General features: G+C 37.1%; 1 protein-coding gene across 2 annotated transcripts in view; it reads right to left on the bottom strand.

Moving 5' to 3' along the window:
• Positions 1-15,043, bottom strand: part of GLRA3 (glycine receptor alpha 3) — a 174,146-nt gene that overhangs the window by 52,886 nt on the left and 106,217 nt on the right. For both annotated transcript variants that reach the window (XM_043487336.1, XM_043487337.1), the window contains exon 5: positions 12,675-12,757. In XM_043487336.1, coding sequence (XP_043343271.1) covers positions 12,675-12,757 — 83 coding nt within the window. The remainder of the gene's footprint in view (positions 1-12,674; positions 12,758-15,043) is intronic.

Here is a 15,043-nt window from a genome sequence, read left to right as displayed (position 1 = left end):
GTCAAAGCTATGGTTTTTCCAGTAGTCATATATGGATGTGAGAGTTGGACTATAAAGAAGACTGAGCGCCGAAGAATTGATGCTTTCAACTTGTGGTGTTGGAGAAGACTCTTGACAGTCCCTTGGACAGCAAAAAGATCAAGCCAGTCAATCCCAAAGGAAATCAGCCCTGAATATTCATTGGAAGGACTGATGCTGAAGCTGAAGCTCCAATACTTTGGCCACCTGATGCGAAGAACTAATTCATTTGAAAAGACTCTGAAGCTGGAAAGATTGAGGGCAGAGGGAGAAGGGGACGACAGAGGATGAGATGGTTGGATGGCATCACCGACTCAATGGACATGAGTTTGAGCAAGCTCTGGGAGATGATGATGGACAGGGAGGCCTGGTGTGCTGCAGTCCACGGGGTCGCAAAGAGTCAGACACGACTGAAGGACTGAACAACAACAATGCATAACATAGATTGCTGGTGGGAAGCTGCCGTAAAGCAGAGAGAGCTCAGCTTAGTTCTCTGTGATGACCTAGATGGGTGGGACAGGGACGGGTAGGGGGAGGTTCAAGAGGGAGGGAATATATGTACACATATGGTTGATTCACTTCATTGTACAGCAGAAACTAACACAGTATTGTAAAGCAATTATATTCCAATAAAATAAAGAATCCATGGTTTAAATATAATCACAGTGGGCCACCTTAACTGCTCTAGGTAAGACATGCACACATGATTATCTGTGGTTAGGAGAAAGAAAAGAGAACATTATCTTAATTTTCATCATAATTTCTGGGAATAAAAGAGACAATTTTTAGGAGCTTGGATGTAGTGGCAGGGTTGGAACTCATAGATATTATTAAGGAAATATAATAGGTATTATCAAGGAAATATAGTAATAGTTATTATTAAGGAAATATAAAAATATAATTGGATAGAGGGTGACTTGTGAGAAAAGGTGGTCAGAAGTGGCCTGAAGAACTGCTAAGCTATTATGAGATTAAAGCTGAGAATATATTCAAGTTTATTAACAGGTAGCCTGTGCATTAAAGATAAAGGATCTTAATACCAAACTCACAAAATTCTGGAGAGGTTAAAATTTAGCCTGTAAGCAGGTAAGTTAGGAAGCCATCCATGGTCAGTAGATGCCAATAGCGTCATAAAGGAAAAGCCATGCTTATTATCATCATATCATGATCTTATGACCAAGTGTGCTGGAATTCTAAGGTAAATGTAGATATTGAATGAATTCTTAGGTTACCCTTATGAACAAGGATTTCAAAATACTGTTAAGGATAATATGCATAAGTGATTTATAACTGATTTAAAGAACAATTGTTAATTTTTTTCTTTTGAGTAGTACTCCATCTAGAAGAATACCTCTAGGGCATTGTTGAAGAATTTTCTCAGACGGGCCCTTTTCGGATTGTATAATGGTATGTTGCTCAATTCTCTAGACTATTAACCAGAAAAGATACAGATCATCAGGTAAGGATTATGGGCTGAATCTAACATAATGATGCTTAACTGGGGCAAAGGCAAACTTGTTATTAGTCAAAAAAAGTCACCCAATTGGGTAGACATGAAACAAGATAACGTAGAACTTACTTGTGGTATCTACAGTAGCTGATGTAGATGTGGTCTGGGTCAAGAGTGTTTTGCAGCTCCCTGTGATCTTAAATCTTAGACTGCATGTCACAAAATGATTGGCATTGTCAGCCAAGGTGGAACAGGGGTGGGGGGATGTGCATTGGTGGGTGGGGAGGAGTACATCTTGGTTTGCATGCATGCTAAGAGGCTTCAGTCATGTCCAACTCTTTACAACCCTGTGGACTGTAACCTTCCAGGCTCCTCTGTCCTCAGGATCCTCCAGGGCCATCTTCCTAACCCCAGGATCGAACCAACATCTCTTACATCTTTTGCATTGGCAAGTGTGTTCTTTACCACTAGAACCACTTGAGAAACCCACAACTTGGTTTAGGCCAATTATAATACAAGGGAAGACATTCAGGGGAGGAGAAATAGGCAGAAGAAGGAACTATAAGCCTTTTCATCTGAGAAAGTAAGTAAAATTACTGGGTATATTTAACTGTAGAGCTAAATTATGTATACCATAATCACACATTATAAATATTTTGAAATTGTCAGATAGAGTTCAAAGTGACTGAATGAATGCTGCTTGATGTAAGTTTGTGGGCTATTAATTCACAGGAATTTGCTTTGTCTACTTCTTAATTGTGTGACTTTGGGAAAGTCTCTTAAGCTTTGTAAGCAAAGATTATCACTCAGATTACCTGATAATTAGCAAAAATTCAAATTACAAATATATGGACAAATTAGGAGAGTTAAATAGAATATGTTAAATAAATGTGTTAAATAGAATGGAATATTTAATGTTTAAGTGGGAACTGATTTTCCAAGTAGCTAGTTAGTTCAATAGTGAAAACTTTTGTCTTGAGATAACTTGCTTTCTAACCACCATTGTAACTACAGAGGCTTAAGTAATAACTACTCAGAAAATAAGAACAATTTGTATCTCTAACTAGCCAGGCAAAAAGCATAATATTATTTTGAATAATATTCACACCTTTTTTAAATTATGAAAAAGCTTGAATAACAATAGAAGTTATTAGGGAATAATTGTAACCTTTTTCAAAATTAGTCTTAACATAAATTCCAGATTAACCAATCTGAATCTTATCAGACATGGTTTAGAAATGAATCTGAAAAATTAAATAGCAAAGACCTCCCATCTATTTTAGATATATCTATTTGAAAACCTCATTAAAGCATATTTCAAAAGCTTCTTAAAATTTCAGTCAGTAATTTTTATTCATTTTAACTCTTATAAGTAACTTTTACTGTAATTTTAGGGATTTAGACTGTTCTTTGCAGAAAGAATTCTTTCATCAATGAATTATTTCTCATATTTTCTTTTCCAACTTGAATAATTAAAATTTCTTTAACTTTCTCTGGTGATGTTTTCCTCTTTTGTTACCTACATTCCTCTTTAGATGTGAAACACATAATTATACTGTTTATTGAATATAGTGATAGTTTATGTATCCTATGTCATACTGTCGCCAACTACAAATTGGCACTCGCCATAGGCACTTGCTATTTACCTCTTGAAAGAAAGTATTAGTCACGCAGTCGTGTCTGACTCTTTGTGACTCCATGGACTGTAGCCTGCTAGGCTCTTCTGCCCATGGAATTCTCCAGGCAAGAAGACTGGAGTGGGTTGCCATTCCCTTCTCCAGCGGATCTTTCAAACCCAGGGATTGAACCCATATCTCCTGCACCTCCGCATTGGCAGGTGGATTCTCTGCCACTGAGCCACCTGGGAAGCCCTCTACAAAGATTAAATCACGTGCTGCTGCAGCTGCTGATTTTCAACACCCACTGAAAGGAGTTCAGGGTGGAGAATAGAAATGAGGCATTCTGTGCTCAGGGAAAAACTGGCAGAACAGGGCTTCAGACAGATACTTTCAGGAGCCAATTTTATGAGCCCAGTTCTCATATTTCCTCATAACTAGAAAAGCACTACAATCCTTCATGGAGATGACTGCTTCTTGTGACTAACAGAAACCTATAAAAATTATGTGTTTGATTGCATGTATTCCCTCTTCACCAAAATCACATATGTACCCATTCTTCCCCTGCCCCTTTGGCTCTTTGGAACAGCTTCTCAGAGCTATCTGATATGATATATCCTGGGCTAAGTCCTCATTTTGTCCCAAATAAGATTTAACTCACAACTCTCATGTTGTACATTTTTTAAAGTCAACACTGTCTTTTAATGATCAAGAAAGCTTTATTATGACTCAAAGAAAGTACTATCCAATATTCTTTCAAGATTAAACATATCCTCTATTTCTTTTTTTAACTAGGGAAAAAAATTGCCCATTTAGAAAGTTTCTTTATGGCATAAATGAAAGCTGAAAATTAAATCTTTTTTTCCTTACCCCTATTTCTGCACATTGATTTGCACTGTAAATTCCTTAAGGGTGTAGTATAAATTATAAAATAGCTATGTTTCCTTCCCTCATAGATTAGCTATTTATGAAGGAAACAAGTAAGATGCTTTTATAAGTAAAACAGTAATATCAATAAAAATTTATTTTTTTTAAAGATAGCCCTATGTTTTACTTCATATCTGTGTCATCATAGCTCAGTCGTGTCCGACTCTTCGTGACCCCATGGACTGTAGCTTACAAGGCTCCTCCGCCCATGGGATTTTCCAGGCAAGAGTACTGGAGTGGGTTGCCATTTCCTTCTCCAGGGGATCTTCCTGACCGCTGGATTGAACCCGGGTTTCCTGCATTGCAGGCAGACGTTTTACCCTCTAAGCCACCAGGGAAGCCCCTTACTTCATACAGTCAACTGTATGTTTTGTTTTGTTTTTTTTTAGTTGACTTACTTCATACAGTCAACTAAAAAAAAATGAATCATGTATTGAATCCTGAACTTCAGTAAACTAAATTAGTACATCTAATTCTCAGAAGCAAAGTTAGCGATCACTTTAATATTTATTTCATCTTCACTAGAAATGCCACTCAGTTTTATATATTGCCAGCAAAAATTGGGGTGCAAGTTATAGATTGTTTTAAAAATTAAATAAAACACTTAACAAAAAGCTTCATTGTAGAATGCTCTCTGTAGTGTATATTATTTAATATTTTATTAGGTTTCTACTGATGTAAATTTTGGAAAATGCAAATTGTCAAGGTAATTGGCCTGTATTTTCTGGCTGGACTTGGAGAGTGAAAAAATGACTACTACCAAGAAAGAAAAATAAGCTAACACAATTTCTTTTCACCCCAAAGCAAGCATTCACTGTATTTTTTTTCAGAATTCTCTTCTGAGGTTGAATGAAGGATATTCAAGACCAGAAGAAATGGTATATTAAAATTTGGGATAAATAAAAGTAGTTGGCTAAACCTCTGTTGAGATTTGAGGAATAAGTAGACTACGGCAGTGGTCTCCAACCTTTTTGGCACCAGGGACCATTTCTGTGGAGGACAATATTTCCACAGACCAGGGGAAGGAGGAGATGGTTTGGGAATGATTCGAGTTTGTTACATTCGTTGTGTACTTCATTTCTATTATTATTACATCAGTTTTGCCTCAGATCATCAGGCATTAGATCCTGGAGGATGGGGACCCCTGGACTATGCGACAGGCCTTTAGATTTCATAAAGGAAAGATCTGAACTTGGGCCATATAAATGGACAACATTCTTCCTTTATTTCAGTGGAATTCTCAGTGATAGGATTTAGCATTTCAGGTTAATCTAAGGGTAAAGTTTCCATTTTTCCTTTTGATACTCTCCATGGGGTTCCCGCAGCAAGAATGCTGGAGTGGTTTCCCATTCCCTCCTCTTCACCGTACAGTTGCGCTCATTGCACATGCTAACAAAGTTATACTCAAAATCTTTCAAACTAGGCTTCAGCAGTACATGAACCCAGAGCTTCCAGATGTATAAGCTGAGCTGAGAAAAGGCAGAGGAGCCACAGATCAAATTTCCAACATTCATTGGATCATAGAAAAAAGGAAAGAATACAAGAAAAACATCTTCTTCTGCTTTATTGACTATGCTAAAGCCTTCGACTGTATGGATTAAAAAAAAAAAAAAAAACTGGAAAATTCTTAAAGAGATGGGAATACCAGACCACTTTACCTATTTCCTGAGAAACCTGTATGCATATCAAGGAGCAACATTTAGAACCTTAAATGGAACAACTGACTGGTTCAAAATTGTGAAAAGAGGACAACAAGGATGTATACTGTCGTTTTGTTTATTTAACTTATATGCAGAGTATATCATGCGAAATGCCGGGCTGGATGAATCACAAGTTAGAATCAAGATTGCGAGGAGTAACATCAACAACCTCAGATATGCAGATGATACCACTCTAATGGCAGAAAGCAAAGAGGAACTAAAGAGCCTCTAGATGAGAATGAAAGAGGAGAGTCGAAAAGCTGGCTTAAATCTCAACATTTTAAAAACTAAGATCATGGCATCTGCTCCCATCACTTCATGCCAAATAGAAGGAGAAAAAAGTAGAAGCAATGACAGATTTTATTTTCTTGGGCTCCAATGTCACTGTGGATGATGACTGCAACTATGAACTTAGAAGACACTTGCTCCTTGGAAGGAAAGCAATGACCAACCTAGAGAGTGTACTAAAAAGCAGAGACATCACTTTTCGAACAAAGGTCCATATAGTCAAGCTATGGTTTTTTCAGTGGTTGTGTATAGATGTGAGAGCTGAAAGAAGAATTCATGCTTTCAAACTGTGGTGCTGGAGAAGACTCTTGAGAATCCCTTAGATTGCAAGGTTATCAAACCAGTAAACCCTGAATATTCATTGGAAGGACACTGAAGCTCCAATACTTTGGCCACCTGATGCAAAGAGCCAACTCACTGAAAAAGACCCTGATGCTGGGAAAGACTGAGGGCAGGAGGAGAAGGGGGTGGAAGAGGATGAGATGGTTAGATAGCATCACTGACTCAATGGACATGAACTTGAGCAAACCCTGGGAGATTGTAAAAGACAGGGAAGCCTGGCATGCTTCAGTCCATGGGGTAGCAAAGAGTTGGACACGACTGAGCAACTGCACAACAACCACCTCTGAATGTAGATCTTTCTTAAGAGCTGATTCTTCTTTGTGGGTGTGCTTGCATCTCTATACTCTCTCCTTTAGAAATTTCATCTTGTTGAACTACTCTGTAGATGGCTCATAACAGTACATCTTCATAACACAGTGAGCTCAGCTCCGTGTTTGTGATGAACTGGAGGGGTAGGATGGGGCATGGGAGGGAGGCTCCAGAGGGGGGGATGTGTGTATACTTACAGCTGATTCACCTTGTTTCACAGCAGAGATCAACACAACATTGTAATGTAATTTTCCTTCACTTAAAAATAAATTACAAAAAACAGTACCTCTTCATTTCTAACTCCTTCCTTTGGCTTTTTATGTACATTTCCCAAATCACAAATATATTAAAACTGGATTTATCAATATTCCTTTTAACATTTACTTCTCATTCTGTTTTTTTCTCTGTCAGTATTTCCAAAATGATTCTACTTATCTAAGCTCTTTGTCTCTGACTAAGTGGGCACTCAGAGACTTTGCATCCACTTTGTATTGAAGTGAATGAAGAGCAGTGGAATATGCACCCCCAAAATATGCCACTTCGGCAGAAGAATTATTTTAAAGGCACCTGAAAAACAGCAGGTGTGAGAAGAGCATTCTAATCTCTCATTTTCTTTCCGAAAACAGTAGAGTAAAATCTTCCATGTGAAAGATGTATTCCTTGTACTAGGAGAAAAAGAAACACTCTTCAACAGGGGAACAAAGCCAAGAGAATTCTGTACAGACCTTGTTAAAATAATTCTCACCTTCCTTTCGCTTCCTCACATAGCATTACTTTTCCACAGCTGCTTCTCGCTTTTCTTTGTTCAACCTGATATAAAAGCATTTAGGCTTTGCCACTTCCTTGACTATTCATTTCCCTCTGTAAAACTTATATTAAATAAATTTGTATCCTTTTCTTCTGTTCATGTTTTATTTCTATTTAATTTTCAGGCCAAGGCTGAGGAGTCTAAGAAGGTAAAGATAACATTTTGCCTCCTCTATAGCATCAATCTCTATTGTATCTACCTTCCACACTGCTCCTCTCTGCTCCTACTTTTATTCTTTTCATTGGAGTATTATAGAACCTTCTTAAATAACTTGATTCATCTGTATGAGAGAATTTTCAAGAGCATAATATTAACCAACTCCTGTTCTTGCTCCTAAATCTTCCACAGCTCCTCACTATTGGATAATATTTAGTATTCTTGAATTAATAATTTGGGAACCAGTCTGTCTTAGACTATTTTTCAAATAATTTTTTTTCCTCCACACTCTCCCATGTACCTAATTTTGCAACAAAGATACCTGTCCTCAGAATGCCTTCAAGGTTGAGTTAGAAATCAACAATGCTAGGAATTGCAAAGCTAGGAAAAGCAATCCTGTATTGCTTCCCACTCCCAACTCCAACCTCCCATTTTTATTGCTAAATAGATCTCCCAATTAAAACTAAATTTTTATTTTCCTTTCATTTAATTTAGTAATTTATCCATGGATGTGACTAATATTTAAGTTAATAAAATGTAAATATTAATTGAGTAAATTAATATAATCACATTAATTAACTTATGTTAATTAAATTAATCCACTTACTTATATAATGTATTTAAAATTTAACAAGAAGATATTATATTATCTTCTAAATTTTATTATCAGAGAAATAGATATTTGCACTTCCTTACTTTAAGAGAAAACCAGGGTGCAGGGTTGGCAGCAAGTCCCCCTACGAAGTAGGTATGCCCTCTAGTGGCAGATTCACCACATTACAGGCCAGGACTCATGCCACCCAATTCTGAAGTTCCGGCTGCAATTTTCTTCTAAAAGAATATGTCAAACAGGCATTTTTTTCTGAGTATGACGGAGTATTTAAAAAAATTACATAATGTCATCTTTGTGTATGGCATTAAAAACTGAAAACCAACCAACTTTGGGGTAATAAACAGATAAGTTTAAAGAAATAAAAGGACCTAAAGTTTTCATGTGTTAATATTTTGGACAGAAAGAAGGACCTTTCTGAGGGAAATCTGACAGAAAGAAGGAGATTTTTGACAGAAAGGAGGTCTTTTCTGGGAAAGAAACTTGACAGAAAGAAGGCGTAGTTGGTACTTATCACCTCGATAAATTGGGGTAAAAATACTCAAAGTAACGATTTACACAGGTGGAAACATGACAATAAAAACAGTTCTGCTGTGTGTATGAGAAATAACACATAACAAGATTTGTATTTCAGCACGCGCTCAATTTTTTAAAAAGTACCATATTTTTCAAAGTTAGCATCCATTTTACCATTGATGCATATAAAGAGAATAGATATTTTTTAATCTTCAAAAATGGTAGTTCTAGTTTCAAATTTACTTTAAATACCAGTATAGAGTGTATAGAGTGTATGTAAGACAGATACCAATCCATAACAGGTGCAAAATAACATGTCTTTTCAGTAAATGTCAGAAAAAAACTAAAAAACAAATAATACATACCATCCGTTTTTATAAATCTACTAATTTTTTACATGCTTTTTCTAGAATTTTTTGGGGGGAAAAGGAGAATTCAGATAGAAAGGAGATTTCTGACAGAAAGTCCTTTCTGGGAAAGAAACCCGACAGAAAGAAGGCGATTTCTGACAGAAAGAACGTCTTTTTCTAGGAGAGAAACCTTACAGAAAGAGGGGGATTTCTGACAGATGACAGAAAGAAGGACGTGTCTGAGGGAAACCTGATGGAAAGAAGATTCCAGAGAGAAACAAGGTTTTTTCTGGGAGATAAACCTGACAGAAAGAAGACAATTTCTGACAAAAAGGACATTTCTGAGGGAAATATGATGGAAAGAAGGAGAATTCTGACAGAAAGAATGTGTTTTGGGGGGAGCTAATACTTACAGAAAGATGGAGATTTCTGACAGAAAGAAGGCCCTTTTTTGGGGGAAAGAAATCTGACAGAAAGAAGGACGTTTCTGAGGGAAATGTGATGGAAAGAAGGAGATTTCTGACAGAAAGTTCTTTCCTGGGAGAGAAACCTGACAGAAAGAAGGCAATTCCTGACAGAAAGAAGGGTGTTTCTAAGGAAACCTGATGGAAAGATGGAGATTTCTGACAGAAAGGGTGTTTCTGAGGGAAACCTAACAGAAAGGAGGTATCTGACAGAAAGAAGGTCTTTTCTCGGAGAGAAACTTGACAGAAAGAAGACAATTTCTGACCAAAAAAAAAGGAGAATTCTGAGGGAATCCTGACACAAAGAAGGGGATTTCTAACAGAAAGAAGGTCTTTACTCAGAGAGAAACCTGACAGAAAGAACGCACTTTCTGACAAAAGAGAAGGACGATTCTGAGGGAATCCTGACACAGAGAAGGGTATTTCTGACAGAAAGAAGGTCTTTTCTGGGAGAGAAACCTGACAGAAAGAAGGCAATATCTGACAGAAAAAAAAAAAAAAAAAAAGGATGTTTCTGAGGGAAAGCTGATGGAAATATGGAGATTTCTGACAGAAAGAAGGTTTTTTTCTGGGAGAGAAACCTGACAGAAAGAAGGTAATTTCTGACATAATAGAAAAAAAGGGAAGTTTCTGAGGGAATCTGACACAAAGGAGGGTATTTCTAACAGAAAGAAGGTCTTTTCTGGGATATAAACCTAGCAGAAAGAAGGCACTTTCTGACAGAAGGATGTTTCTGAGGGAAACCTGATGGAAAGATGGAGATTTCTGACAGAAAGAAGGGTGTTTCTGAGGAAAACCTAAGAGAAAGAAGGAGATATCGGGCAGAAAGAAGGTCTATTCTGGGAGAGAAATGTGACAGAAAGAAGGCAAATTCTGACAGAAAAAAAAAAGGACGATTCTGAGGGAAACCTGACACAAAGAAGGGGATTTCTGACAGAAAGAAGGTCTTGTCTGGGAAAGAAACCTGACAGAAAGGAGATTTCCGACAGTAAGAAGGATGTTTCTGAGGGAAACCTAACAGAAAGAAGGTGATATCAGACAGAAAGAAGGTCTATTCTGGGAGAGAAATGTGACAGAAAGAAGGCAATTTCTGACAGAAAAAAAAAGGATGATTCTGAGGGGGAAACCTGACAGAAAGAAGGGGACTTCTGACAGAAAGAAGAACGTTTCTGAGGGAAGCCTGATGAAAAGGAGTTTTGTGACAGAAAGGTCTTTTCTGGGAGAGAATCCTGACAGAAATAAGGCAATTTCTGACAGAAAGAAAGACATTTTTGAGCGAAACCAAACACAAAGAAGATTTCTGACAGAATATGTTTTGGGGAGAGAAACCCGACAGAAAGAAGGATGTTTCTAAGGTAAACCTGATGGAAAGAAGGAGTTTTCTGACAGAAAGGTCTTTCCTGGGAGAGAAACCTGACAGAAAGAAGGAAATTTCAGACAAAAAGAAGGATATTTCTGAGGGAAACCTAATGGAAAGATGGAGATTTCTGACAGAAATAAGGGTGTTTCTGAGGGAAACCTAACAGAAAGAAGGAGATATCAAAAAGAAAGAAGGTCTTTTCTGGGAGACAAATAGGGACAGAAAGAAGGCAATTTCTGACAGGAAAAAAAAGGATGATTCTGAGGGAAACCTGACACAAATAAGGGGATTTCTGACAGAAAGACGGTCTTTTCTGGGAGAGAAACTTGACAGAAAGAATTTCTGACAGAAAGAAGGATGTTTCTGAGGGAAAACTGACAGAAAGAAGGAGATTTCTGATAGAAAGAATGTGTTTTTTGAGGGGAGAAACCTGACAGAAAGAAGTGGACTTCTGACAGAAAGAAGAATGTTTCTGAGGGAAACATAATGAAAAGAAGTTTTCTGACAGAAAGGTCTTTTCTGGGAGAGAATCCTGACAGAAGGAAGGCGATTCTGACAGAAAGAATAGTTCTGAGGGATACTGACAGAAAGAAGTTTTCTTCCAGAAAGATTTTTCCTGTGAGAGAAACCTGACAGAAAGAAGCTGATTTCTGACTGAGAGAGGGACTTCTCTGAGGAAAGCTGACTGAAAGAAGGAGATTTCTGACAAAAGGAGGGACTTTTCTGATTGAAGTGAAAGTTGCTCAGTCGTGTCCAACTCTTTGCAACCCCATGGACTATACAGTCCGTGGAATTCTCCAGGCCAGAATACTAGAGTGGGTAGCCTTTCCCTTCTCCAGGGGATCTTCCCAACCCAGGTCTCCCACATTGCAGGCAGATTCTTTACCAGCTGAGTTACAAGGGAAGCCTAAGAACACTGGAGTGGGTAGCCTATCCTTTCTCTGGCAGATCTTCCTGACCCAGGAATCGATCCGGGGTCTCCTGCATTGCAGGAGGATTTTTACCAACTGAATATCAGGGAAACCCTTTCTGATAGAACCCTGATAGAAAGAAGATATCTATAAAAGTTATTTTATAGAAACCTGACAGAAAGAAGGTCTCTTCTAGGGGAACCTGAGAGAGAGAAGATTTCTGACAGAAAGAAGGACTTTTCTTCGAGGGAAATCTGACAGAATGAAAGATTTCTGAGAGAAAGCAGGACTTTTCTAAGTAAATGCTGAGTGAGGTTTGTAGGAGGCAATTCTGAGTGAAGGAATTTTATACTTATTTCAGAGAGAGGTTTGGTGAAAGGAATCCTGCTTATAGGTGAGTATAGAGGAATTTTTACACCTTTAAATTGAATTTTGAGAAAATAAGATTTGAGATATTATTGTGAAGAATGAGATTTCATGTAATTATGGGAGAAAGACTGACAGTCAGGGAAATCTGAGAGATAGAAGGAGATTCCAAGGGAATTCTGAGAGTAAGTAGAGTCTGAGGGAATTCTAAGAGAAAGAAGAGAGTCTGCAGAATTCTGAGAGAAGAGTCAGAGGTAATTTTTAGAAGAATGATAACAGGAATTACTTTGAGAAGTTTGGTTAAAGGGTATCTGAGTGAGGGAGGGTTTGATTTCATTATCCATGAGAAAGAGTATAAGGGAATTCTGAGAGAAGGAGGGTGAGATGGTATTCTGAGAATGATATTCAGAGAGTAATCTGAGAGTATCTATATCTATTATATTTTTTTAAATATTCAGGAAAACATACGTTATTCTTACTTACAACTTTCCAGTTGCATTATACATGTTTGTACATCCATCGGAAAATTCTTGAGATCCATTGGACAGGAGAGTGTTAATGTCAACCTGAAAGAATTAGAAGTAATCATTTTACAAAGAAATTTATAATGTCATATTAATAGTCTATTGTTCAGGATACAATGGAAAACAATGCTGTTTTGGTTGTGGCTAACATCTACTCAAGAAAATTTGCTCCAGCTTGTATATATTATTTAGTGTGAAATAACTGTATCCTTTAAATAAATCTGGTTTTGGAGGGAAGAAAAGCTGTATATATAAACATCTAATCACAGTTATTTTTTTGTATATTTATGCTTTCCTTTAGATAGTGATGGAGATATCTAAGAGCGGTCTCTATTTCCAGAAAAGACCCTTTTAAAAAAGATACTTGAGAGTAAGCTTTACAAAATTAATACCAAAGGCCAAAAGACACAGTTCCCCCAAATCACAGAGACAATATGGTTGAGGCAAGTATTGGTTTGACCAAAAAGTTCATTTGGGTTTTTCCATAAGATGTTACAGAAAAGCCCAGATGAACTTTTTGGCCAACCCAATAGATCCAAGGTCTGGAATCTGGATGTGAAAAGTCTGGGTGCCAGAAAGTAATTTCATGTGACATCTTTTACTGTCTTTTTAACTACACTGAAGATCTTCTCAGTGAACATCCAGCGGAAAAAACTCTGGATCTAGAGGACTCCAAAATTCTCAGTACTAGGGCTTCCCTGTTGTGGAATTACAGCATTTCACCATATTGTATTAGGTCCACAAAATAGCCCTCTCAAACATGTGTGACATATTCTGTGTTCACCAAACAAACTTTTGATGTAACTTCACACAAAGTGAGACGACATGATGGTGAACCCTACTTTTCCTCATTTCAGAATGTATTATAATGTTGACTTTCCAGGTAATTCACTACTTGAATGTTTTGTTTTTTTTCCTTTAAAGAGTACATGACTTCAGGGATTACCTATCTTCATGGATTTCCAAGAATTTGTAGTTTCTGGATATGAGAAAAAGAAACCCAGATCCAAATAAATCCAAATTTATTCAAATGAAGTTCTTTTCTAAGAACTCTCTAGCCAGCCCCTTTTATTGAAAGCTTTCCCACTGAAATGCAGTGTATTAGTAGATATCCTAGACTGAGTCATTCATCTAAACTCTGTGACCAAAGTCTTTATGGTCTCCAATTATGTCATTTCACTCTATTTCAGTTTTCATATCTCCAAAAGGAAGGTAATAATAATACCTATTCTGGAGACAGGTTGTGAGCAATTAGTTAATCTGTGAAATGCTCAGTCAAGTGCTTGACACCTAGTAAACAATCAATGTTAGTTATTAAGGATTATTAGCACATTCTCACTACCCCAGACTTCCCCATTTCCTCCTCCCCCAAATTATACAGTATGAACACAAAGATGACAGAATTAAATCACTTATTTAAAAAAATTAAGTTTTAGCAAAAACTAGCCATCAGCTCTACTAAATGCAACCACATTCCCTGAAGTAGCATTTTTATGTAGGCCATAGACATAAAGCTATAATGATGTACATCTGACAGTGAATACTCTTGGTGGGGTCCCAGTGATGTCATTTGAGAGGCATAAGCTGACAGAGGTGAAGCTGCTGAATTTTTAAAAGTCCCAGGGGGTCATCTGACAATTCATTCAAGTTAGAGTCCATAGCACACTAAAAGAATCCACGGAATTGATTCTTCAAAAGCAAGTTTTCTCCTAACTCAGCTAGGTTAAGTGATCCTGCAAGTGTCTTATTGTCCATCTGCAAAATTCTCTCTTCAAAAGGTAATTGTAAAATCTGCTGGGCACAATGCTCTCTGTCTTGTGAAAAGGGTTATTAGAAGTATATGTACAAGTACAATTTGAATGTACACTCATTAATTTCCCAAACATCCAAGACTCTCTAGCCAGTCAGTTTCAAATATTGGCTTAGAGAATTAATTCTGTGACCTTTTGTATGGAAGTAAATAGCATTCTTAGAATCTTTTCCAGGCTCTCACCATGCATGTGATGTCAAATTCATATCTTCGCTATTTTTCTGGTGTAAAAAAAAAAATAGACATTGCATAATTCTTAAAAAAAAAAAAAAGATACTTGGAAGGAATTATTTGGCAAGGAAAAACACTGTTTGTAGAATTTCTGTCATAAATCATACCCTGAATAAAAATCTATTTGTTGACTTTCTTTTTGTTTAAGGTATAATACAATAACTTCTTTAACAGCACAGGGATGAAAAAATGTGTCACCTTGGTGAGTGTGATCCTGCATTTCTTTATTAAAACATATAAATTAAAGATTTGTCCTGACCACATCAAAAGAAAACTAAATCAAGATG

Source organism: Cervus canadensis, chromosome 14, assembly GCF_019320065.1.
Source record: "Cervus canadensis isolate Bull #8, Minnesota chromosome 14, ASM1932006v1, whole genome shotgun sequence".
NCBI classification, from domain to species: domain Eukaryota; kingdom Metazoa; phylum Chordata; class Mammalia; order Artiodactyla; family Cervidae; genus Cervus; species Cervus canadensis.
The sequence above is the reverse complement of the archived record's forward strand: the minus strand, read 5'-3'. Positions and strand labels throughout refer to the sequence as shown.